Source organism: Hyla sarda, chromosome 2 (genome assembly GCF_029499605.1).
Source record: "Hyla sarda isolate aHylSar1 chromosome 2, aHylSar1.hap1, whole genome shotgun sequence".
Classification (NCBI taxonomy): domain Eukaryota; kingdom Metazoa; phylum Chordata; class Amphibia; order Anura; family Hylidae; genus Hyla; species Hyla sarda.
In genome coordinates this window covers 383,804,191-383,832,119 of record NC_079190.1, presented here as the reverse complement: position 1 = coordinate 383,832,119, position 27,929 = coordinate 383,804,191, and the positions used below count along the sequence as shown (strand labels likewise).

The window sequence follows — 27,929 nt, the reverse complement described above, 5'->3', positions numbered from 1 at the left end:
AAGGCAGGGGGAGAGAAGCCGGCAGCGACGGCCCCTCTCCCCCTGCCTTTCCTGGGGGTGTATCGGGGTATACACACGCACCCTCATTTTACCATGGATATTTGGGTAAAAAACTTTTTTTACCCAAATATCCTTGGTAAAATGAGGGTGCGTGTTATAGGCCGGTGCGTGGTATACCCCAATAAATACGGTAGTTAAAGTGACTGGTGCAATCTATACAGCTATTAAAGTGCAGCATGCAATAGATGTAAACAGTATACACACTTTAACATGAAGGCAATGGCCACAGTTCATATATATTGCACATATCCCAGGTGACAGACAAGTAATACAGGAAAAAGCAGATTGGGCGATTGTTCCACCTGAAAACCGGGCAATGAAAAGAACCCAAAAGGTGAGAGGCAAGGTAACCAGAAAATCACCGGAGTCCAGCTAAGAAGTCATGAACAGATAATTTTGCCCGGATAAGAGGTGGAACAATCACTCCGTCACAATACACATACCCAATGTAGCACGTCAGACCCCAACGTTGTTTCGCTGTGAAGGCTTCCTCAGGGACTTCCTGATGTCTCCTGGTAGCGCCTCCATGCTCTGTACACTACGCTGACAGACATAGCAAACCTTCTTGCTACAGCTCGTATTGATGTGCCATCCTGGATGAGCTGCACTACCTGAGCCACTTGTGTGGGTTGTAGACTCCGTCACATGCTACCACTAGAGTGAAAGCGCTGTCAGCATTCAAAAGTGACCAAAACATCAGCCAGGAAGCATAGGAACTGAGAAGTGGTCCGTGCTCACCACCTGCAGAACCACTCCTTTATTGGGGGGGGGGGAGGGTCTTGCTAATTGCCTATTATTTTCACCTGTTGTCTGTTCCATTTGCACAACAGCATGTGAAATTGGCTGACGTTCAGTGTTGCTTCCTGAGTGGACAGTGTGATTTCACAGAAGTGTGATTGACTTGGAGTTACATTGGGTTGTTTAAGTGTTCCCTTTATTTTTTGGGCAGTGAATTAAATAAATAAACAAATAAACAAGCACCCAGCCAAGACAACAAAGGAGTGATTTATGTCCTTGGATGGTCCAGCCAGAGCTCTGACTTGAACCGAATGTAATATCTCTGGAGAGACTTGACAATGGCTTCCACTGACGGTCCCCATGCAAGGATAGGGGATAAGATGTCTCATCAAGATGGCCACGCCCCTCCCATAGACTTGCATTAAGGGGGAGGGGCATGACATCACAAGGGGGCGGGCCGTGACGTCACAAACCGCCGGCCCCTGTATTGTGAATCATCTGGCACAGAGCAAACTTCGGTTCAGTACTGCAGATGACTAGGGGCTGCAGGAGAGATTGCCGGGGTCCCAATCAGACATCTTATTACCTATCCTTGGATAGGGGTTAAGATGTCTAGGGGCAGAGTACCCCTTTACTACTCAAAAAGACTGTAGGCTGTAATGCTGCCAAAGGTGCTTCAACTAAGTACTGAGTAAAATGTCTGAATCCTTATGGCCATGCAAAATTTTAGTTTTTCCTACTCTAATTTCTAACAAATTTCTAACATTTTTAAAAAAGTGAAAAGGTATTTAGACTTTCTATACGCATTGTATTTATTTCTTATAACAACACAATTGGCAAGCAGGTTGTGGTCCTCCAGCATACAAGCAGACTTGTACTAGTGCTGTTCTATGATGGGCTGCCTTATGTATTCCTGAACAGAAGAGATGACAAGATGTCCAAGGCTGATTCCAAGCAGTTACTGCATGCAAGCAGCCAAAGCAGAATGATGTGGGATATACAGATACGCATACTGTAGAATGCATTTATATTGGATCTAAACCAGGGGTCTCAAACTAAAATTATCTTGGAGGTAGAGGCTGGGCCGCATGCGCCCCTCACATATAATGCCCCCCAGATAGATATGGGGCCTGTCTACCTACTGGGGAGCTTTACCCGAATTTCTGGTAGGGTTCCCAGTAGGTGTACAGCGACCCAGATAGATATTACCTCCGGAAGGTAGGGCTCCTATTTAAACAATCATGGCCCCTAAGAAGATAGGTTAGCCCCTGGTGATAAGCAGGTCCTCCCTTATTAGGCAAGTTAAGTTTCACAGCTACAGTATTTACATCTCCCTGATGCAGCCTAAAACGAGCCTTCTTTGCGGGGATGCGCAGGTTAGGTGATGTCATCACATGCGCCACACAGGACGTTTGCGTCCTGTGCATGCAATGATGTCATCAATCGTGCGCATCCCTCCAGGAAGGCTCGTTATAGGCTGCAGCAGGGAGATATAGGCAGAGTAGTAGTGTGTGCCGACGTAAATGAAGTCTTAAGGCATTTAGCACTGCTTGCCCGAAGAAATCACCTGCCCGGCGCCCGGGCCGCAAAGTTTTGCTCCACGGGCTGCAATTAGCCTGTGGGCTGGGAGTTTGAAACCCCTGATCTAAACTGTACAGGTAAACTAAAAGTATGACAAAATAAATGTATACAATAGAGCAGTGTAGAGCAGTGCCATAGAAAGACATTTAAATATAAGGAACTCTTATAGTTGTCACTTATGCACAAGTTTCTTAGAAACTGATGACAGACTATTGATTTGGAAAAAAATGTCTTCCAAACAAAACATAATAAATCACAATATTTCTAAAAGGAAAAAAAAGAATATACATATCTCCAATTTGAGTAACAAATATATGCAATTTAACATTAACATTGATAAACTTTCCACACCCTTATTTGTAAGCCTTATAAGGCTATGTTCACACGACAGAATTTCTGCACAAAATTCCATGGAAGAATTCCGCCAGAAAGTCCACCGAAATGTATTGCCCATTGATTTAATCAGTCCTATTCAGACAGCAGAATGCCCACTGCAGAAATTCTGCTTTCCGACAAAATAGAAGACCAGTCTTAATGTTTTGTGGAATTCCGTGGCAGAATGCTAATGGAAGTCAATTTTGCTTAAATTTTGGCAGAATTCTGTGTTCTGCGAACCCAGTAATTCCACTAAAATTCCACCACAATTCCGTTCAGCAAGCTTTGCGGAAATTCCGTTGTGTGAATATAGCCTAATACTGCAATAACATTTTTTCACCAGCGTAGAGGGCAGATCACGGGACAATTAGAACTATATTTCACAGACTGGCTCTACAGAATATTCTGTCTTCTGTTATGTTGACTCTACAAAGTTGCAGATGGCATTGAGGAAATCCTGGGTCTTCTCCGCATGTACCCAGTGCCCTGCACCTTGAATATATTCCACATTTGCACATGGGAAAAGGCGTTCTATATCAGGATAGTTCTCTGAACTGAAAATAAAAAGAAGCAGTTATATGTAAAAAAAACAAAAAAATACAAGACATAGGGAGGGTTTAATTTCAGATAATTTAATGAAGATTTCGCCATTGTAATTGCATTTTTGCAATGAACCTGAAAGTTATAAAATGGGGTGTGGCTTTGTGGATAACTTAATCTAAGAGTAAACTAACAGTTCAGTTTTTGGCACAAATTTTGTTGCACACAGTTTTTAAAATTATATTTGTAATGTAAAGCCCCTTTCACAGCCATTGCTCTCCGTCGAGAGCGGCCGTCAAAGTCGCTCTTTTTAGTTTTGAACTTTGACGGCCATGCTCATGACAGGGAGCAACAACGGATCCTGGCAGCTCCCATTTACTATTATGGGGGCCGCTGGGCGCCGTTATGAATAGTGGGAGAAAAAACCGGCACAAGCAGTAATTTTTCTCCCGCTATTCTGCCCGGCTCTCCCGATGGCTCCTGAAAGAAGCCTACATTTTTTAGATACTTTTATTTATTAAAATTTTTTTTATTACTGTTCACATTCACAGATTAACTGGGACATTCTCACACCCAGAGAGAAAAATTATGATATATAAGAAGAGAATTCTCAGTCCTCAGCATAGCAACTACAGCAAAAATAGATGTATGATGGATTGTCTGTTCACTCAAATATGAGATCCTTTAGATCAATATTTAGTTTAGTAAAATGTTAAATATAAACAGCATGTAATAAAATAAAATATATAGCATTCCAGCACAAACAAAAGTAAAATTGGTACAAATATCACCGGATACAAGGGATCGACGATTATTGGTTTGGCCGATATTAATTGGCCGATATTCACGATTTTGGACAGTATCGGCAATAACCTTGCCGATATTGCACCGCCCCCCCACATCGCCCCGGCCGGAGACCGCCGCTGCCCCATTGCCTCCCCCATCCCCGGTTTTATAATTACCTGTTCCCGGGGTCCGTGCTACTTCTGGCTCCTGCAGCGTCCTGTGTTACGCTGTGCGCTGCACATTGACAAGTGATGTCCTCAACGCGACGTCACCGTCAGTGCGCACAGTGACAGCTCCGGACGTCGTCTGAGCCAGAAGTAGTGCGGACCCCGGGAACAGGTAATTATAAAACTGGGGATGGGGGAGGCAATGGGGCAACGGCGGTGGTTGGACTAAGGACCGGCAGGTGGAGAGAAGCGGGCGGCGGCGGTCTCTGACAGAGGATGGGGGGGGGGGGTTGGACTCAGACTCAGGAGGAGAGAAGCGGGTGGCGGTCTCTGGCCCCGCAAAAGCCGCTGCAGTTCATTGATTTAAAGCACCCACTTTAAATCAATGATCTGCAGCCGCCTCTTCGGCTTCTTTTGTTCATATGTTCAGCGCTTGTGCTCTGTGTGTTCTGCGAAGAAAAAGTCCTGTAACAATATGGCAATATATAGATAGACAGCTGTACTGTCACAGTCTCGTGCATCAAATGTGTATGCAGTTGATTCTTACAGAGCCTGCAAGGTTGTGGCGGAGTCCTGCAGGATTATGGCAAGGTCATGCAGAAATGTCTAGATGTCTAAATATTGGTCTAGAGGATCTCATATTTTTTCTAGAGTGAACAGACAATCCATCATACACCTATTTTTGCTATAGTTGGTATGCTAAGGACTCAATTCTCTTTTTATTTTATATATGTCTACATTTATGCACGTTAATTCAGCCTTAAAAAGGGGAACTTCGATGTCAGCATTGCTTACCTGTTTGCAGACTGTTTTTCTGAGATGTGACAAAAAATCAGCAATTGACCATAGGGGATCAGGGATGGGATTATCTAATGGTTCTGACAATTTTTGCAATTTTTTATTTGGAAAATGGGAAAGGGAGGTGGTGATTTTGGTAAATATATATTTTTTTAATTTCTTTTAACGATGTTCTTTTCCTCCTTTTACAGAAGTTCTGCTACTGTCCTGGGCTATGACGTCTCAATTTCAGCCAACTGCTAGGACTGTGCACAGCCATTAGCTAGATATCCCAGCCAAAATCACTAGGCACTACTAACTCCCGCCATAAGCAGAACTGCTTACTATAGCAGACACTGGGCAGCTACTGTAGCAAGGGATTTTGCCAGATATGGAGGGCAGCAGGTCTATTAAAGAGGTACTCCTGCCCTAATACATCTTAATCCCTATCCAAAGGATAGGGGATAAGATGTCTGATCACGGGGATCCCGCCATCTCCCGCAATCTGTCATTGAGCACCTACCTTTGTGAGCTCTAGGCTCTGAGTGTATACCGTGACGACCACGGGGCCATTGTATCGTGACATCACGACTCCGCCCCTGTGTGATGTCACGCCCTGCCCCCTCAATGCAAGTCTATGGGAGGTGACGTGACGGTCATCACGCTGCACACTCTGAGCCTCCAGCACTGTGGAGAGCTCACAAAGTGGGTACTGAATTACAGATTCTGGGGGTCCCCAGCGATCCTTTGGATAGGGGATAAGATGTATTAGGGCTGGAGTACCCCTTTAAGCAGCATCTGCAGTAAGCAGCTTTGAAGGGTGGCTTTGGCATCTGACTTACTGTGGAATGCAAAGCATCGCAGGTTGATGCTGTATTTAAATTAAGATGGCAATTGAAAGGCCATCACACGTTGAATCCATTATCAGGGTTATTGTATGTTGAGGTATCAGTGTATTTAAAGGGGTACTCCGAATAAAATAATTGTTTTCAAATTAACTGGTTCCAGAAAGTTACACAAATTTGTAAATTAGTTCTATTTGAAAATCTCTTGCCTTCCAGAACTTATCAGCTACTCTATGCCTTAGAGAAAGCCATGCAAAAAGTCAGACACTGTGCCCTTCGCTGCCACCTACGTTTGTGTCAGGAACTGTCCAACACAGGATCAAAGGGGTTATCAGGAATGTAAAAACAGAACTAATTTCTTCTAAAAACAGCACCATACCTGTCCTCAGGTTGTGTGTGGTATTACAATTTGGCTCCATTTACTTCAATGAACTAAGCTGCAATACCTCACACAAGTGTCTATGGAGTGGGGAGGAGGGAGCTCCACCAGCTCTGGGAGAACTGCAAATTAGAGATGAAGCCTGCTGAAAAATATCATATACAAGATATATAATGGTCAAAAATAGTGCTGCTTCTCATGTACACACAGGAAAGCGTATGTTGAAAAGTCATCTGCAATGACAGGTACACTGTAAATCCCCATAGCATATAGTCTCTGACATAGACAAAAGTGGCAACAGAGAGCACGTTTCTGACTGGAAACATAACAGGACTTCCAATAAGGAATACAGCAGCTAAGTAAAGGAAGGCTTGCACTTTTTTTTTTTTAAGAAGTAACTTACAAATGTTTATAAAACTTTTTTTTTTCTTAAAAGTACCCTTTTAATGTTGTAAACGAGAGCAGGGCTCAGACATCTTAGAGTATCTTACCTGATGTATGGAGAATTAGCTCCTCCCAGAAAGAGTGTAGGTCCAGAATAAGATGAATGAAACTCAGGGAAGTCTAGCACATCTTGGAGATGGTTTGAGATGGCTTCAAGATTTACTCTCCACTTAAAATGACCATTTTCTTGCAAAAGATTGGTTAGCAAAAACTGGCGTACAGAGGGTTCCTGTTAATAAGAACCCCAAGATGCAGATTAGAAACAGTTACAATTGGTAACTTCACTTCAATCCTAACAGTATAGGACACTAATTTATGGTGGAAAAATGTATTAAGTTCTGTGGGCACCCTCATATGTGCCTGGATTCATCAAGAGGAATCCTACACTGGTGGAAGTTTACTTAAAGTTGTACTCCGGTGGAAAACTTTTTTTTTTAAATCAACTGGTGCCAGAAAGTTAAACAGATTTGTAAATTACTTCTATTAAAAAATATTAATCCTTCCAGTGCTGTATGCTCCACAGGAAGTTCTTTTTTCTTTTCTTTTTAGTCAGACCACAGTGCTCTCTGCTGAACTGTTCAGAGCAGGATAGGTTTGCAATGGGGATTTGCTCCTGCTCTCGACAGTTCCTGACATGGACAGAGGTGTCAGCAGACAGCACTGTGGTCAGACAGAAAAGAAATTAAAAAATAAAAGAACTTCCTGTGGAGCATACAGCAGTTGATAAGTACTGGAAGGATTAAGATATTTTAATAGAAGTAATTTACAAATCTGTCTAACTTTCTGGCACCAGTTGATTTAAAAATAAATAAAAGTTTCCAGTGGAGTACCCCTTTAAAGCATTACAGTCATTAAAAACAACTTTTGACATGTAATCCTGAGACCCACTGCGATAGCGAGATATTAGCAGGGGAAGCAGGCAGCATCGTGCACCACACCCTGCAGATAGGGCAGGGGCACAGGTTTTAAGGGACAACATTTTATAGGTTTAACCCCTTAAGGACACAGCCCATTTTGGCCTTAATGGAGAACTGTAGAGTATCCGAAGGTTAGGGGATAAGTTATAGATCGCGAGGGGTCCAACCAATGGGACCCCCTTCGATCTCCTGTACGGGGCAGCTGCAGTATGCTGGAAGGGGGCGATCCGACCCCGCATAACGCAGCGGCCGACATGCCCCCTCCATGTATCCCATATAGGTCCATAGAGGGGGCGTGTCTGCCGCGGCTTCCTGTTGGGGATGACACAGGGCTTCCTGCAGACTGCTGCGGCCCAGTCTATAACTTAAAGAAGAACTATAGTGCAATATAACTTATCCCTTAAGTACACAGCCATTTTTATTCAGTTTTTTTCCTCCTTGCCTTGTAAAAATTCTACCTCTTTTAGATTTCCATCTACAGACCCATATGAGGTCTTGTTTTTTGCCCAACAAATTGTCCACTGTAATGGCATCACTAATTTTACCATACAATGTATGACGCAACCAACAATATTATTTGTGTGGGGAAATTTAAAAGAAAACTGCATTTTTGGAAGGTTTTGTTTTCACCATGTACACTTTACGGTAAACATGACAAGTTTTCTTTATTTTGTGGGTCAATACGATTAAAATACTACCCAAGGTTGCATACTTTTCTATTATTGTACCGCTTTAAAAAAAAAAAAAAAAAAAAAAAATTTTTTTAAACTAAATTAATATGTTTAGAATCACTCTATTCACTCTAAGAAGCAGTTTTGGCATTTTTATTAATTTTTTTTACATTTATGCTGTTCACCGTAAGGGATCATTAACATTATATAGTTGATACCAAATATGTTTATAATTATTTTTTTTTTTTTTATGCTTCTTGGAGTAAAATGGGAAAAAAGGGGCCATTTAAATTTTTATTAGATTGCAGATCCTTAGATTGCAGAATCTGAACAGTGCTATGCATATTTCAATAGAGGATTGAAGAAAAAAAATGGAGCACTCACCCCAAGCTGAAGTCTTGAAATATTTATTCCATTCAGGACATCACAAAACACGACAGGGAGCAAGGTATGCGGGTGCGGACATGAGGCGGGGGTAGACAAACAAACGGAGGAGCGACAATTGTTTCACGCTATGCAGTGCTTCCTCTGGCTCCAACCTCGGAGCCAGAGGAAGCGCTACATTGAGGTTGGAGCCAGAGGAATCGCTACATAGCGTGAAACAATTGTCGCTCCTCAGTTCGTTCGTCTACCCCTGCCTCATGTCCGCACCCGCACTGCTTGCTCCCTGTCGTGTTTTGTGAGGTCCTGAATGGAATAAATATGTATTAAGACTTAAGCTTGGGGTGAATGCTCCATTTTTTCTTCAATCCTCTATTGAAAAATTCTCGATGTGAACTGTCCTCTAACATATGTGAGCACCCCCATAAGTCTTCCACACGAGCCGTACAGCTAGCCTAAAAGAAGCATCACATCTATCAGGGAATGTCTCCAGATATTGCTTTACATTGACTTTGGTGCCAATGTCTGCTCTACCTTGCTATTAAGTGCTATGCATATGCTGATAGCAGCCAGGGCCTGCTGTGTATAATGCGAGCACCGCTTAGGTGCTCGCGTCATGTACAGGACGTAAATGTACGTCCTGGTGTGTTAACCCATTAAATAATGTGGGCTCGTTGTCATAAGGTTTGACATCATGTTATAGAGCAAAAGGAGTTGAGCAGATTGAAACACATCATCTTTGTGATGATTGACCTTGTAACTTATTGATTGAATCCCTGCTCTTTCTATTCTTAGGAGTCAAGTGGACAGGTGTCACTCAGATAGGACCACCCACTGGACTCTTATTAATAGATTGTACATCCACTTGCGGGAATGCACAGGTAATATGGATGAACAGTATAATTATACATATGTATAAAATGGAACAACAAGAAAACTGAGATGTATTATAACCTTGTGTGTCATGTCATCTGAAAGACTCAGGGTGAGAAAACAGAAAACCAGCAATACCTTTACTATTGCATTGAGCTGCTCCTCTGCCAATCTTCTGGCTGTAGACCTTGGCATCTCTCCTTCAAGACGTACATTCTGCATAGCTTTAATATATTGAGGGAAACCGGTCTGAGGAGATGTTGTAGAAGGACTAATGTCCACAGATATTAAGCGCTCTACCATGTGAGGCTGAGAAACACAAAAGACCAGAGAGATGTGTTTACATTTTGCATAAGGAGAAGTTTAAAGTTACTGTGGACATGTGCAGGTAATAAATAGATAACCAGGAAAACTCATGCACTGTCTATGGGACTTCTGAAAATAGATTACAGTGCTTTGCTATGTTCAGAAATCCCACAGTCAGTGAATGGAGAGGTGGCGAAGCATGTGCACTGCCAGCCCAATCACTCTGGGGAAAATGACCTCTGTTCTTGTGAATGGATGGGATCCTCTGCTGGAGTTGACCCTATTCATATGAATGAGAGAGTTATTTAGGCATTCTCTGAGACCTGTTCAAAGGTCATTACAGAGTGCAGAGGGCCTGAGGTCTTTGCACAAGCTATTATGAAGAGATCATCTTATCTATAAACTTGTTTCACATTTCACTGTCTTGTTAGTGATGATAAGGAGAAGACTGCTGAACAATCTGCAAAGAACAGGAAGTCTCAGTCTGTGGTGTAGGACAATTTATCCCGTATCCAAAAGGATAGGGAATACAGTGACCCCCCGACTTACGATGGCCCCAACATACGATAATTTCAACATGCGATGGCCATCTCAGAGGCCATCGGATGTTGAAGGCCGCATCAACATACGATGCTTTTGTATGTCGAGGCCATCGCATAAACGGCTATCCGGCAGCGCAGACTGCTTCAGCTGCCACCGGATAGCCGTTTACGGTACCCTGTGTGGTTCGCTGACAATCACTTACCTGTCCTTGGGGCTCCGGCGCCTCCTCTTCGGGATCCCCTGCATCGTCGGCGCTCTCCATTGTCGTCATCACGTCGCTGCGCACGCCGTCCCGTCATCCAATAGGAGCGGTGTGCGTAGCGACGTGATGGTGGTGATGGAGAGCGCGGATGCCGGGGAAGAAGAGGCCTTGCCGGAGCGTCAGTGACACCCCGGGGACGCGGAGACAGCGATGGACGGCGACATCCCAGGCAGTGGTGATGGTCCGGAGTGGCGGGGACAGGTGAGTACAACTTCCTCTAACAGTGGTCTACAACCTGCGGACCTCCAGATGTTGCAAAACTACAACTTCCAGCATTCCCGGACAGCCAACGGCTGTCCGGGAATGCTGGGTGTTGTAGTTTTGCAACATCTGGAAGTCCGCAGGTTATAGACCACTGTCCTATACTTTACATTGCACGGATCCCTCAACATGCAATGGTTTCAACAAATGATGGTCTGTTTGGAACGGATTACCATCGTATGTTGAGGGACCACTGTAAGTGTTTGATCCTGGGGGGTCCAACTGCAGGGACCCCCCACGATCTCTTGTCCAGCGCCCAGCTCCCCTCATACATTGAGCAATCTCTGTCCCATGCAAGGAGACCTCCGCACATAGAGGTTGGTCAACATGCCCCCTCCATGTATCTCTATGGGAGAGCCGGAGATACACCAACCCTGGCCCCATGGAGACACCTGGAGGGGTGTGTCAGCCACCTCTTCCTGCCATGGACGACACAGCTCCTCTCATGCGGAGAGTCAGGGCACCGTGCAGTCGCCCCCCCCCCCGCGATCAGTGACTTATCCCCTATCTTTTTTTGTATGCCTTGGAGGAAATCATGTAGACTTGGGTGAAGTTTTCAATTTCTTGTAGAAATTTTAAATACCCCATTGAGTAATGTTATATCATTTATGTATGTGGTTCCTATCTAGCTTTTAATTATTCCTTTATTGTATGTTTATGGTGATCGTGCCAAATGGAAAAAAACTACCATACTGCTCTTCTCTTTAAGGCTGAGTTCACAGGTTGGAATTTCCGTGCAGACTTTCCAAGCGGAATTCCGCTGCAGCAGAGTCCCATTGAATTCAACAGGATCCTGCTGCTCTGTGCACACATTGGAATTTTAGTGGCAGATGTTTCCGGAGTGGAAATTTCCTTTTCCGCAGAATGAACCTGTTCACGCAGCACGGAATGCATAGCAGTCTATGAGATGGTGCATTCCTGTGCGAACCTAGCGCCGGCATATTATGTGGAATGTCCGCACTGAGATTTTCCGTGCGGACATTCAGACATGTGAACATGGCTTTACACAGGACACACTGTGCATTTATTTTCAGTTTGTATCAACCGTATCTATCTTTATTGCATAAGCACTTTATTCTGTCTCCACATACCATATACTTATCTTTGTTCTGGGGGAAATCTGTCAAGACTTGTTATGAGCACTGTTATATGAAACTCTGAGATACAGTGATCAGTCTATAGATGTGCACTAACCTGTTAAAGGGGTACTCCAGTGGGAAACAAATGTTTTCAAATAAACTGGTGCAAGAAAGTTATACAGATTTGTAAATCATTGCTATTTAAAAATCTTAATCCTTGAAGTACTTATAAGCTGCTGTATGCTCCAGAGGAAGTTGTGTATTTTTTTCCAGTCTGACCTCTGCTTACACCTCCGTGTCAGGAACTGTCCACAGAGTAGGAGAAAATCTCCATAACAAACCTCTTCTGCTCTTGACAGTTCCTGACAGACAGAGGTGGCAGCAGAGAGCATTGTGATCAGATTAGAAAGAACTACACAACTTTCTCTAGAGCATACAGAAGCTGATAAGTACTTTAAGGATTAATATTTTTAAATAAAAGTAGTGTACAAATCTATATAACTTTCTGGCACCTGCTGATTTTAAAACTTTTTCTCATTGAAGTACACCCTGGGGCCCCCCGCGATCTCCTGTACGGGGCCGCGGCAATGTACAGAAAAAGGGACGTTCCGTCCCCGCATGAAGCGGCAGCCGGCACACCCCTCCATTTATCTCTATGGGATTCATGGAGGGGCGTGCCGCATCATGCAGGGATGGAACGCCCCCTTTCCTGTACATTGCCGCGGCCCCGTACAGGAGATCGTGGGGGGGCCCCAGCGCTCGGACCTCCCGCGATCCAAAACTTATCCCCTGTCCGAAGGATAGTTCAGAGCACTACAGATGTCCTTTAAATGTAGTTATTGAAATAGTGCTTGTATGAAGTAATATACGCTGAGTATTGCTTTAGTTATATTGTGACCAAGGTGACACAATTGTTGCACATAATTCACTATCATAAAACTTTTGGTACTGTAAATAATTGCCGATTTTTTTTCATTAAGTGTTTTTTGTTGTTTGTCCATTTTACTTGACGTGCTGTAGCACAAGTATTTCAATGTTACCCTTATCTGACATTTTCTTGCATTCCATGCAACCAGAGACAATGGCCCTCATTTACTAACATGATTCCGGCTCTTTTTGGTTTTAGCGCCTAAATTCTGTCGCACGGAACGTGCGACAGAATGTGCAACAGAAAAAACCTGACAGAATCTGAATCACTTAGAGTGAAAAAAAATAAAAAAACTACAAAAAGGGCGTTGTTTTCGGGAAAAGGGACGTGTTCCCTTAATTTCAGCCAAAATCACTCGTCTTTTCCTAAAACCACCCTGAAATTCATGTGAATTATCTGTGAAGAAAACCCGATACTTTAAAGAATGTATAAAGTTTCAGAAAGCGGAGTAAATTCTCTGTGTTTGCTCCTCTGGGGGGGGGGGGGGGGGGGATGGAAGGGGAGAAATAGCCGATAACTTATACCGGAATATCGGTATAAGTCATCGGCTATCGGCCTTAACCTCCACAGATTATCGGTATTGGCCCTAAAAAAAATTTGATATCGGTCAATCCCTAGGATACAGTACTTTATATATACATATTTCCATGAATACATTAACCCATTTAACATTTGAAGTTTGCCGGGTCTGAATGCCATTGGAGGCTGAGTATGACATCCGCCTCCAGGGTCTATTGGTGGTGTATAGGAATGAATGGGCTAGATCTATAACATTGTGATTTTTTTTCCCATTGAAATCAATTGGCTCATTGTGGTCTGTGGTGATCTTGCGGCAAGCGGGGTAGAAAGCTAAACAGCAGGGTCCTGGTAGTAAAGTGGATAGGAGACCCTGGTGTGGGTTCAATTCCCGGGTTGATATACAGGGTTGTGATTGTTCCCACAGTTCAAAAAAATCATGTCTATCCTAATTAAAGTATAATCGCACCACTGTATATCAACCCAGGAATTGAACCTACACCAGGGTCTCCCATCCACGTTACTACCAGGACCCTGCTGTTTAGCTTTCTACCCCGTTTGCCCCAAGATCTCCATAGACCACAATGGGCCCATTGATTTCAATGGGCATAAAATCACAATGTTATAGATCTAGCCCATTCATTCCTATACACCACCAATAAATCCTGCAGGCTGACGTCATACTCAGCCCTCCAACGCCATTCAGACCCGGCAAACTTCAAATGGTTAATGTATTCATGGAAATATGTATATATAAAGTACTGTAACTTGGACCTGAGGAAGGAGGGAGCCCCTCAGAAATGCGTAGTCCTACCATGTATTGCCACTTTTTATGATTTTCAATAAAACGCAATTACGAGTCTATACCCGACTCCTGCGTCACCACGCCGGTGTAGCGCTCCAGTGCCGAAGTCGGATATTCACTGGAAGGTCAAGGAAACCCCTGCTGGGATTCCCACCTCCCACATCAGTACTTCTGTAGAAGAAACCCTGCGACAGAAATTACCGTGCAACAGTATTTTTCCCTGCGACTAAAAATATTGGGAAAAGTGCGACAGATAACAACTTGGCAATGTGGGCTCAAAAGATAAGAAAAATCCTAAAATACCCCTTTAATATAGATAGTTTAACATAAAACATGATTTAAACAATAGATCATTTTCTGATTACACAATCCCTTTACGTCAAGGTGGATGAGAGACAGCAGCACTGTGTATGGTAAAACTCCAAAGGGCCATTGTAAACCATCATTCGCCTAATCCAGCAGTGTCGCATTAACTTTTTTATTTATTTAACCCCATAAGGACCGGGGTTTTTTCCGTTTTTGCATTTTCGTTTTTTTTGCTCCTTGCCTTTAAAAAATCATAACTCTTTAAATTTTGCACCTAAAAATCCATATGATGGCTTATTTTTGGCGCCACCAATTCTACTTTGTAATGACGTCAGTCATTTTGCCCAAAAAAAATCATTGTGCGACAAAACTGAAAAAAAAAAACGCTGTTTTGTAACCTTTGGGGGCTTCCATTTCTACGTAGTACATTTTTTGGTAAAAATGACACCTTATCTTCATTCTGTAGGTCCATACGATTAAAATGATACCCTACTTATATAGGTTTGATTTTGTCGTACTTCTGGAAAAAGTCATAACTACATGCAGGAAAATTAATACTTTTAAAATTGTCACCTGACCCCAATAACTTTTTTATTTTTCCGTGTATGGGGCGGTATGAGGGCTAATTTTTTGCACCGTGATCTGAAGTTTTTAACTGTACCATTTTTGCATTGATAGGACTTATTCATTTTTAAATGATATAAAAAGTGACCAAAAATGCACTATTTCAGACTTTGGAATTTTTTTGCGCGCACGCCATTGACCGAGCGGTTTAATTAATGATATATTTTTTATAATTCGGACATTTCCGCACGCGGTGATACCATATATGTTTATTTTTATTTACATTGTGTTTTTTTTTTATGGGAAAAGGGGGGATGATTCAAACTTTTAATAGGGAAGGGGTTAAATGATATTCATTCACTTTTTTTTTTGCAGTGTTATAGCTCCCATAGGGACCTATAACACTGCACACACTGATCCTCATTGATCACTGGTTTCTCATAGGAAACCAGTGATCGACGATTCTGCCGCATGACTGCTCATGCCTGGATCTCAGGCACTGAGCAGTCATTCGGCGATCGGACAGCGAGGAGGCAGGTAGGGGCCCTCCCGCTGTCCTGTAAGCTGTTCGGGATGCCGCGATTTCGCCGCGGCTATCCCGAACAGCCCACCGAGTTAACCGGCAGCTTTCACTTTCGGTTTTAGCCGCGCGGCTCAGCTCTGAGCACACGGCTAAAGGGTTAATAGAGCGCGGCACCGTGATCGGCGCTGCGCGCTATTAGCGGCGGGTCCCGGCTTTACTATGATGCCGGGCCCGCCGTGATATGATGCGGGGTTACCATGTAACCCCGCGTTATATCACGAGAGCAGGACCAAGGACGTACCACTACGTCATTGGTCCTTAAGGGGTTAAGCTTTCTTTGTTACCTGTTTTTATGAGGCATAAGACTACTGTACATCTGTTTCTACCAAAATACACTGACAAAATGTGCATTTGTACTGCTTACTTGTTGCAGTGCCAAGGTCATGGCAGTCTTTCCTCCCATGCTGTGGCCAATTAAGACACATCTAGGAATGTTTAGCTGTTGCAGAAGATGACGCACATCATCACTCATCGCAGGGTACGTGATGATATCACAATGTGGACTGCTGCCATGGTTGCGGGCATCTAGTGTCAACACCTGCAGAAGATATACCAAATGTCATACTTATATCATTGCCTTAGATACTTCAACACACTAGCCTTTTGTTCAGGCACCTAGGCAAGAAACACATACATACCTTTAAAAAAGGATCTTATCTTGGTTGGGAAGTTTATGGCTCTGTTCAGATCTGAAGTGTAAATGTCATTGGAGCAGAAAAATAGAATTCAAGCTGTAATGCATCCCACATCAGCGGCCAGAGGCGTAACGTGGAGCTTATGGGCCCTGATGCAAATTAGAATACTGGTCTCTTATTGGGCTAATGTGCCTTGGGGCTTCCCTAGACAACAGGGCCCCAGTGCGACTGCAACCTCTGCATGCCCTAAAGTTATGCCCCTGTCAGCAGCACCTGACTAACCCCCACTGACTTGGGGTATGTTCACTCTACGGAATCTCTGCGTAGAATTCTATTCAGGCATCCTGCTCAGAGATTCTGCTACATGAACCTAACACTGGTGTGAATGGGTCATCCGTTTACACCGCAAAATTTTAGCAGCAGAGAACAAACTCATTGTTTCGTCAGAATCTGCAAGAAGAGTCCCTTTATTTAAAAGAAAAGTGATACCACATTTGCCCTGCCACTTCCACTGCTAAAACATATAGTGATACCTGTAATGTAAATGTGCTGTGCTAACAGTTTCTTGGTGCACCGGAGGTGTTATCCAGACCACTCGTCTCTTCCTGTCACACTGCCTGATCACTAAGACCAAGCCGCCCCCTTAGCAGTAAAGCCATGTGACAATCCCACTGAGACACAGTGCATGCGTGAGATCTCACATTAGTCTTGGTTCTATGTCACTGCAGAGGGGCGTCTCGAGATTGTGGTCAGGCGGGGCTACAGGAGACAGGAGTGGTCCGTCCGGATTTTGTCTAGATCAAAATTCTGTATTGTGAACCTAGCTTAAAGGCGTAGTCCAGTGCTGACAAACTTATCCCCTATCCTAAGGATAGGGGATTAAGTTTCAGATTGCGGGGGGCCCGACTGCTTGGGGTGCCCTACGATCTCCTCTACGGGGCCCTGGCTCACTGGCCAGATAGCGGGTGTCGACCCCCGCACGAAGCAGCGGCTGACATGCCCCCTCAATACATCTCTATGGCAGAGCCGGAGATTGCTGAAGGCAGCGCTCCGGCTCTGCCATAGAGTTGTATTGAGGGGGCGTCAGCAGCCGCTTCGTGCGGTGGTCAACACCTGCTATCTGGCCAGCGAGCCGGGGCCCCGTACAGGAGATCGTGGACCCCCCGCGATCTGAAACTTATCCCCTATCCTTAGGATAGGGGATAAGTTTGTCAGCACTGGATATCTCCTTTACCCGGCACTATTGAGAGATTTAGAAAACTGTCTGTGATTTCTATCAAATGTAGTGTTGGCGTAAAGACCCGATGGTCTTTAAATGTTATCTTTGGTGAAAGCAAACATAGATTATATAATGCATATGGATACTGTACTATACTGTATAACAGCTTGTGTCTGCTTGTACTGTATAGCCAAGAGGAATATAATTTACCCAAACCAGGGGGAGGAATTCTCGTAACTGCTATTCCCTAACATATAGGAGCAGATTCACAAGCCTCAAATGTTGATTGTTTATTTAAAAAATAAAATAAAGATTCCAAATCTGAGAAATTTTACTTAAAGGGGTACTCTAACGTTAGGCTAAAAGAAAAAACAATTGTAAAAGCATATATCATTGCTTATCTGTCTGCCCAGTTATGAAATCACCAAATATTGGATTTGTTATGTGGGTATGTAATTCTCTCCCCTACCATGTCCTCTCACTACTTCCTGGTTGAGCAGTTACTCAGTACTACAATTCCCACAATGCATTGCTTTTCATGAGCTCTTCACAACAGTCCTCCTACCCTACCTACTCCACTCTAGTAACACTCCTGTCAGTTCCCTGCCGAGAGCGTCTGCAGAACATTTCTGTACACAGCAGACTAATGCTGTATTTATTGCCTGTCTGCTCCTCTGCCTGTGGCATTGTTCACCACAAAATGCTGTTAAAAACAACTCATTCTTCCCGAAAATGTCCCAAAAATGATATACGTATATGACAGGGAGATGGTAATGTAGGCAGCAGGGGCTGGCCAGAGGTGGTGACCTCACTCAGAGGGTGGTCTAGAGTAGTGTTTCCCAACCAGGGTGCCTCCAGATGTTGCAAAACTACAACTCCCAGCATGCCCGGACAGCCGTTGGCTGTTCGGGCATGCTGGGAATTGTAGTTTTGCAACAGCTGGAGGCACCCTGGTTGGGAAACACTGGTCTAGAGCACAGAGACAAGATCCAGCCAAGCCTCCTGAGACAGGAGAGAGGGAGGATCCAGGGTGCTGCTGTGACAACACTACACTGACAATAAAAAGGACTACACAACATCCTGTCAGGGTTAAATCATGAAAAAGCATGCTGAAGACAAAAAGATTAGTGATAACATTATTTATCATAGTGCGATTTTTATTTAGATACAATTTTCTGATACAGGAATACCCCTTGAAATGGGTATTCCAAAACCCAGAAACACCCTAAATTATGGCCAGCTAAAATGCAACAGAATACACAATACACTATCTCTGTGACTAGCTTTATGTGCACTGCAGCCCCAAACAAAGTACGCAGTGATGGCATGCGTAGGCATCTAGAAACAGGGGTCACATGATCATGTTGTGATTAGAAACAGACTGCAAGATTGGAATAATAAAAAATACTTTTGGGTTTCGGAGTGGGGACAAGGGCATGTGCTGGCAGCAGAGAGCACTGTTATAGTAAACAGTTTCAAACACAGCAAAGCATAGGTAAAAGGCCTGGAATACAGCCTTCAATGTCTGCTATATGGATCCTACAGGTCTAATTGTTACTCATCCATTGGATTTCTTTATCCCTATTAGGGATCGACCGATATCGTTTTTTTAGGGCCGATACCGATAATCGTGCAGGTTGGGGCCGATAGCCGATAACTTATACCGATATTCCGGTATAAGTTATCGGCTATTTAACCCCCTGCGACACCGCTGCAGATCATTGATTTAAAGCGGGCGCTTTAAATCAATGATCTGCAGTGGCTTTTGCGGGGCCATAGGCCACCGCCGCCACCCGCTTCTCTCCCCCTGCCTGTCAGGGTGGTCCGGGCCATCCATCCTTCCTTCCTGTAGTGTCCGGGGGCATTCCGGGTGAAGAGTGAACCGGTCCGGGCTCTCCTTCTTCTCCGGCGGTCATCTTCTCCACTCCGGGCAGGCTCCGGCCTAGTACGCTGCATAGACGCCGCTGCGCAGTGACGCCCGTGCGCGGCGACGCACTTGACGTCACGGCGTAGCGGCGTCTATGCAGCGTACTAGGCCGGAGCCTGTCCGGAGTGGAGAAGATGACCGCCGGAGAAGAAGGACAGCCCGGACCGGTTTACCCTCCACCCGGAATGGCGCCGGACACTACAGGAAGGATGGATGGCCCGGACCACCCCCATTACGGGTAAGTTTAATTTTTTTATTGACTCGGAGGGTGGGGGAGGGGCCCGAACGGTATAGCGGTATGGGCAAAAATCCATATCGGTATAACGCCCAGCATCACGGTGGGGGGTGTGACGCGGTGCGGGGCATTATCGGCAAGGTAATTGCCGATACCGATAATGCCCAAAATCGTGATTATCGGCCGATAATATTGGCCATACCGATAATCGGTCGATCCCTAATCCATATAACAGGCAGCCCAGGTTAAATGTGCATGTTTATAGGAAGCCTAGGTATATGACCAGTTTATTTTATGTCGACATAATTATAAAAGGGTCCAGAATTTATGTCGAGCTGCATCCTTTCTGAATAACTTTCTTGCACAATGATAAAGATAGATATTACACAAGGAACATTTGGCATTTATAAAGGGATAGAACTGGCTTTTCTCTGCAGTGCGCCCACCATGGAATGATAACAGAAAACACATTAGCAGTACACAGAAGAGATTTAAAGGGGTACTCCAGTGAAAAACTTTTTTTTTAAATCAACTGGTGCCAGAAAGTTAAACAGATTTGGAAATTACTTCTATTAAAAAATCTTAATCCTTCCTGTACTTATTAGCTGCTGAATACTACAGGGGAAATTCTTTTCAATTTGAAACACAGAGCTGTCGGCTGACATGACGTGCACAGTGTTCTCTGCTGACATCTCTGTCCATTTTGGGAACTGTCCAGAACAGCATATGTTTGCTATGGGGATTTCCTTTTACTCTGGACAGTTCCTAAAATGGACAGAGATGTCAGCAGGGAGCACTGTGCTCATGATGTCAGCAGAGAGCTCTGTGTTTCAAACGGAAAATAATTTCCACTGTAGTATTCAGCAGCTAATAAGTACAGGAAGGATTAAGATTTTTTTTATAGAAATAATTTACAAATCTGTTTAACTTTCTGGCACCAGTTGATTTAAAAAAAAAAAAAAGTTTTTCACTGGAGTACCCCTTTAACTAAAACAACTTATTGACCATCTGTGACGCTAACATATCAAGCACTTACCTTTCTACCAATCCGTTGCACCAAAGCTCGAGCAATAGACTGAAAGTTCGATTTGCTACCAAACAATCCATGAAGCAAAACCAAGGGTGGTCCAGATGCCTTTCCTTCATACAAGTCATAGGACAAAGCAACAGGGCTGTAAATAACACAAATGTGACATATGAATCTGTTAGGCTGTGTTCACACGGCCGTCTAGACCCGTCCCGTTCTTCTCCCGTCAAAACTAAAACCGGACTTAAAAAAAAGACAATAATGGATGCAAACGGATGTTATCCATTTGTATCCGTTATTGTTTAGTTAGTAAACCAAAAAATATATATTCTTTTGTTCTGAGCATGCTCAGAAGTAAAAACATAAAAAATAACGAATTGAAAAAACCGACGCAAACGGATGACATTAAAAGGCTCATCAGTTTTCCATAGACTTCAATGTTAAATTTACTGTATCCGCTTTTTCTTCCGTTCTTCTGACAGGAGAAAAAAAATACTGCATGCATCGTCTTTTCTCCCGTAAAAAAAAAAAAAATGGAAATGAGCGCAGATGAGTACAAATGGATGTGAAAGGATTGTAAAAAAATCCCATTGACATCAATGGGATTATTTTACAACAGTTTGTTATCTGTTTAAAAGCAGCAACAACGGAACCTAAATGGGGGGGCTGGGACAGACGGCTGTGTGAACGCACCCTAAGGAGTATAAGCCAATAAAAAGGGTTGGAAACTTTACAGAAACATTTCTCAGTTCACTGTATTAGGGAGGTAATGTCATGTGATCACTCCTGCTGTGCCCAATGGGGCTCATATAAGTCTCCATACTATGCCATCCTGCTCAGTGTGCTGAATGGTAATCCCATGTATAATATGGGCGGGCATGGAGGAGTACATGATAAGCTCCAGTTCTTTTCTCATCTGTCCAAGGAACAAGCCACAAAGCTTCTGAGAAAGGAAGAGATTTATCAAAATTTGTGTAGAGGAAAATTAGTGCAGTTGCCCATAGCAACTAATCAGATTGCTTATTTAAAAGGCCTCTAAGATATGAAAGAAGCAATCTGATTGGTTGCTACGGGCAATTGCACCAGTTTTCATCTACACAGGTTTTGATAAATAACCAGGATACCCAGCACTGTATCTATAACAAGGGGGCATCCTCTACGTTTAGAGGAAAGAAGGTTTCTACACCAGCACAGACGGGGTTCTTTACTGTAAGAGCAGTGAGACTGTGGAATTCTCTCCCGGAGGAGGTGGTCATGGTGAACTCTGTAAAAGAATTCAAAAAGGGGGCTGGATGCATTTTTGGAGAATAACAACATCGCTGGTTATGTACACTAGATTTATAGGGACAGAAGGTTGATCCAGGGATCTATTCTGATGCCATATTTGGCATATTTTAGTCGGGAAGGAATTTTTACCTCTAGTATGAGGGTTTTTTGCCTTCCTCTGGATCAACTCAACTCAATTGGGATATAGGTTGAACTTGATGGACTCGTCTTTTTTCAACCTTATGAACTATGTTACTATGTACACTGTATATATGTTTATGACGACTGATTTTGATCAGATGTAGCTGACGATGTCGCTTGTACAGTACAGCTCATTGCCAAGTGACAGATCTGCAGACCAGCATTTTCCAGTGAAAGCAGAAATGGACGTTCAGCGCTAGGTGCAGTAAAACCAGGTACTTTATTGTAGGATCATCGGACACAAACACACAAACATGCATCAGGACAATCACTGACGCATTTCAGACCAGTAACGGTCCGAAACGCATTGATGTTTGTCCTGATGCATGTTTGCGTCCGATGATCCTACAATAAAGTACCTGGTTTTACTGCACATAGCGCTGAACGTCCATTTCTGCTTTGACTGATCCGGTCCGGGGATGCTGCCGACTAGTCCGCGTGCTTGTGGTGGCGGTACGGTAGAGAGAGCTGTCTGCACAGTGTTTGAGCATTTTCCAGTGTTCTTCCAGCTGTGTGAACCCTGCGATGACTGGATTTTGGTTCACTAGATCTGTTGCGCTCCAAGTTACATCCATAACATTAAAGTTAAAGAGATTATCCTGGAATGGAAAAAACAGCTCCACACTTGTCCTCAGGTTGTGTGTGGTATTACAACTTGGCTTTATTCACTTTAAAGGGGTACTCCGGCGCTAAGACATCTTATCCCCTATCCAAAGGATAGGGCATAAGATGCCTGATCGCGGGGGTCCCGCCGCTGGGGACCCCTGTGATCTTCCACGCCGCACCCCGTTAGAATCAGCCCCCGGAGCGTGGTCACGTCGGGTCTGATAACTGGCGGTCATGGGGACAGAGCATAGTGATGTCACAGCTCCGCCCCCATGTGCCATCATGCCCCGCCCCCTCTATGCAATACTATGGGAGGGGGCGTGACAGCTGTCACGCCCCCTCCATAGGTTTGCATTGAGGGGGCGAATTGTGACGTCACACAGGGGCGGAGCCATGACGTCACTATGCTCCGTGTGGAAGATCACAAGGGTCCCCAGCGGCGGGACCCCCGCGATCAGGCATCTCATCCCCTATCCTTTGAATAGGGGATAAGATGTCTTAACGCCGTAGTACCCCTTTAATGCAAATGAGCTGCAATACCACGTACAACCTGAGGACAGGTGTGGTGCTGTTCTTGGAAGAAGTTTAATCCTGGATAAGATCCTTAAAGGGGTTCTCGTGTGGAAAACTTTTTTTTTTTTTAAATGTGCCTAAAAGTTAAAACAGATTTGTAAATTATTTCTATAAAAAAAAATCTTAATCCTTCCAGTACCTTATAGTGGTTATATTCTACAGAAGAAATTTTTTTCTTTTTGGATTTCTCTGATGTCATAACCACAGTGCTCTCTGCTGACCTCTGTTGTCCATTTTTGGAACTGTCCAGAGCAGGCGAAAATCCCCATAGCAAACATATGCTGCTCTGGACAGTTCCTAAAATGGACAGCAGAGGTCAGCAAGGAGCACTGTGGTCGTGACATCTGAGAAATCCAAAAAGAAAAGCATTTCCTCTGTAGTATACAGCCCATAAAATGTATTGAAAGGATTACGTTTTTTTTTTTTTTTTTATAGAATTAATTTACAAATCTGTTTAAGTTTCTGGCACCAGTTGATTTAAAATAAATAAAGTTTTCCACTGGAGTACCCCTTTAACCTGCCCTTAAGTCAGTGTTTCCAAGCTAGTGTGCCTCTGGCTGTTGCAAAACTACAACTCCCAGCATGCCCGGACAGCCTTCTGCAACAGCCGGAGGCACACTGGTTGGGAAACACTGTACTATGGTAAAGAAATCAGACACGGGAAGACTTACAGTATGAAGTATAAACATCCCCAGTGACAGTACACAGCCCCAAGGACAAACACGGACGCACAGAGTTTGCGCACGCCTCTATAAACGTCATGACGTCATCACGCACTCACCCGCCATGGCATTTGCGGTGTGTAGAGAGAGAAGGTTTACCAGAAACGCTGAATGCCCTCGTTATAAGTCCCCAGGTCCGACTCCCGCCTGCACACACTATAGACGCCGGTAGCGGCATTGGAAGCGTTAATAGCGGTCCGGTTACTGCGCGCCGGCTGCGGGTAGATATGGAGCTGCTATTGGGGACGCCGCCGTAGTGGGCGGGGTTTACCACATATCACGAGATAGTTTCCCGGCTGCAAGATATTGGAGCCCTGTTTACTACTGGCAGTATGGGCAAAAAGATGTGTGAGTCCATGTACTGCTGCATTGTACGAACCAAGGGGGAGTTTTATTAAAACCCCTGTAGAGGAAGAGTGTTGTAGTTCTCCATAGCAACCAATGAGATTGCTCCTTTCATTTTTCAGAGGTGTTTATAAGAATGAAAAAAGCGCTCTGGTTGGTTGCTATGGGCAACTGCACCCCTCTTCCTTTACAGGGGTTTTGATAAATCTGCCTTTAATATGTGCTCTGTGGTGGGGTTCTTATAGATCAGTGGTCTTCAACCAGCGGACCTCCAGATGTTGCAAAACTACAACTCCCAGCATGCCCGGACAGCCGTTGGCTGTCCGTGCATGCTGGGAGTTGTAGTTTTGCAACATATAGAGGTTTTCAGGTTAAAGACCACTGTTATAGATCATTCCCAGTATAGGGAGCATGTTAGGAGTTTTAGTTTTAGTTGTGCTACAGGTTGGGGAACACTGTGTTAACCCCTTGAAGAAGCAGCCAATTAAAATTTTTGCGTTTCATATATATATATATATATATATATATATATATACATACATATATTTATCCCCTTTCCCTCCGCACAGCCTAAACTCAACCCTTCTAACTTTTTGGATGAATAGAGCTGTGACATTTATCGATCATTTTTGGAGGTTCCATTTCTACATTCGTTTCTGTATACCTTTTAATACTTAAATTAACCTTTGAGGACGCAGCCATTTTTCATTTTTGAACTTTAATTTTTATAAGCCAAAAGTCTTTCAGTTTTCCCCCTTCAGGGCCACATGAGGCTTGTTTTATGTTCCATCAATTGTACTTTGCATTGACATAATTTCCTATACCAAAAAATCTACTGCTAAATAAAACTATTATTAATTATTATAAATAATAATAAAAGCATTTTGCAACTTTTTTTTTTTTTTTTTTGGGGGGGGGGGGGGGGGGGTTGATGTTGTGTTATTTGTAGGTCAAAATGATTACGATTAGAGATGAGCGAACTTACAGTAAATTAGATTCGTCACAAACTTCTCTGCTCGGCGGTTGATGACTTTTCATGCGTAAATTAGTTCAGCCTTCAGGTGCTCCAGTGGGCTGGAAAAGGTGGATACAGTCTTAGGAAAGAGTCTCCCAGGACTGTATCCACCTTTTCCAGCCCACCGGAGCACCGGAAAGCTGAACTAATTTTTGCAGGAAAAGGCATCAACTGCCGAGCCGAGAAGTTCGTGACGAATTGAATTTACTGTAAGTTCGCTCATCTCTAATTACGATACCAAATTTATATCGGTTTTGTTTTATTTTACATCTTTAAAAATGATACATTTTTATAAGAAAATTGGGGAGATTTATCATTTAATATAGACCTTATTTTCCGTCTATCATTGGCGCTGTGATGGCGCATTCATGTAATCTTAGCGACTTTTGTACAACTTTTGAAGTAGACGTTTCCTACGTTTTTGAGTAGCAGTACACCTATTTCTGATTTAGACATGCAGTGCACCCTTGTTATCATAGGCGACTTTTATATGTTGCTAAAAATTGCGCAAACCCCAATTTCTAGGCGCTAAAGTATGCCGACACATACAAAACCTCTACCATACGCAAAGCACCATTACATAGCAAAAATGCAGATGCCGACAAAAATCTTCCTTATAATCAGGGTTGTTTCTTCACCTTTGTAACGTAGCGGCTGACTTGAAAAGATACTTGCAGTATCGTGTCGGTACCAGTCACCTTCCTAAAAACAGTCTAGCTAAATTTTACCTGAATGTCGGCATTCTAAGCCCTTCTCAGTGCTGATCGCGGTCAGGGTTTTTGATTCAGGGTTATGATTATTATTTGTTGTTTATGGGTTAATATTTCTGGTTAGGGCTATGATAAAGGTTTATTATGGCAAAGGGTAATGAATATGGGTTTTTATTACCATTTATGTTTAGGGGTTAGCTTTAATTTTCAGAATTAGGGAAAGGGGTTATGATTTTCGTTCCAAGTTATGATTAGAAAAAAGGGATTTTGATCCTGTATAAAGCAGGGGGATGCTGTAAAGAAGCATCACATTCCATTCCAAGTCCAGTTTTCTTCTTTTTTTCCATCACCTATAGTCCTTCTACCCCTATGCGACCACTTAAATGTACATCATGTTGCGGAGTTACTTAGTTCACCAGGATGTACCGTATATACTCGAGTATAAGCCGACCCGAAAATAAGCCGAGGCCCCTAATTTCACCCCAAAAACCCAGGAAAAGTTATTGACTCGACTAGAAGCCTAGGGTGGGAAATGCATCATCCCCCCCCTGTCATCATCCAGACCCCAGTCAGACCCTTCATCATCACCGCCTGTCAATCCCTTCTCAGTGGTCTTCAACCTGCCGACCTCCAGATGTTTCAAAGCTACAACTCCCAGCATGCCCGGACAGCCGATGGCTGTCCGGGCATGCTGGGAGTTGTAGTTTTGCAACATCTGGAGGTCCGCAGGTTGAAGACCACTGATAAGGGATTGACAGGTGGAGATGGACGGCCGGGACCATCCCCTCACAGCTAAAGCCAAAAACGTTTTTTTTTTGTTCACTCGAGTATAAGCCGAGGGGGCGTTTTCAGCACGAAAAATCGTGCTGAAAAACTAGGCTTATACTCGAGTATATACGGTACACTTATTTCCCGGACATGACTGCGAGCATCGGAGTTGCGCTCGCGTCATGCACGGCAGGTCCCGGGTGCTTTCAGCAGTCGTGGACCCGCTGGTAATGGCAGACATTGGCAATCGCGCAGATGTCCACCATTAACCCCACAGATGCCACGATCAATACAGATCGGATCGCCCACTGCGCTGCAGCATGGATCTGATTATACGTCATGGCTGAACCTGATTGAACCTGCAAAAGTTTTGAGGGAAACAACGGGAGAGTTCAGGAATCTGCAGAAAGGTCTAAACAAGAGTGTACGCTCGAGCTTTTCGCGCCCATGCAAAGCGGCGGTGAATTCAACATCTATCTTCAAACTCAAGTGTGTAGGAATCTACAGTACACAAATATGGTAAATTTCATGTCGCAACGGGAAAAACGACGGTAAAAAAAAAAGAGTAGGGTACACTTTGAATGATAAATCTCCCCCATTGAGTATGCTTAACCCGATAACGACCACGGACGAGTATAGACGTCCAGGTTGGCGGCCGTTCCCGCACCTGGACGTCTATACTCGTCCATTATTCTCGTGGGTGCTGCCCAGTGCACCCACGAGATCGCGGCAGGGACTCGGCTGTATCACACAGCCGGGACCCTGCTGCACTGCCAGGACCGAAGCAAACTTCGGTCCCGGCAGTTTTAACCCTTACAGCCGCGGTCGGAAGTGACCGCGGGCTGTAAGTGTTATGACAGAGGGAGGGAGCTCCCTCTGTCACTCCTGCAGCACCCCGCATCGCGATCGCGGGGTGCTGTGTGTGTCCGCGGCTGGCTGGGACCTGCCGCACTGCTGGGAGTGAAGTTCACTTCACTCCCGGCAGTTTAACCC

General features: G+C 44.0%; 1 protein-coding gene and 1 long non-coding RNA gene across 2 annotated transcripts in view; one reads left to right on the top strand and one right to left on the bottom strand.

Moving 5' to 3' along the window:
* Positions 1-136: 136 nt before the first annotated feature.
* ABHD11 (abhydrolase domain containing 11) lies at positions 137-24,427 on the bottom strand. The gene is made up of 6 exons (XM_056558536.1): positions 24,158-24,427; positions 20,740-20,875; positions 16,052-16,225; positions 9,673-9,843; positions 6,740-6,921; positions 137-3,308 (listed from the first exon to the last, which is right to left on the bottom strand). The coding sequence occupies exons 1-6, from the start codon at positions 24,274-24,276 to the stop codon at positions 3,170-3,172; spliced, it is 921 nt and encodes a 306-aa protein (XP_056414511.1). The 5' UTR covers positions 24,277-24,427; the 3' UTR covers positions 137-3,169.
* The window catches only part of LOC130356688 (uncharacterized), a 214,754-nt gene continuing 211,131 nt past the window's right edge, over positions 24,307-27,929 (top strand). Inside the window, exon 1 of the long non-coding RNA XR_008888964.1 lies at positions 24,307-24,446. This is a non-coding gene — a long non-coding RNA (uncharacterized LOC130356688). The remainder of the gene's footprint in view (positions 24,447-27,929) is intronic.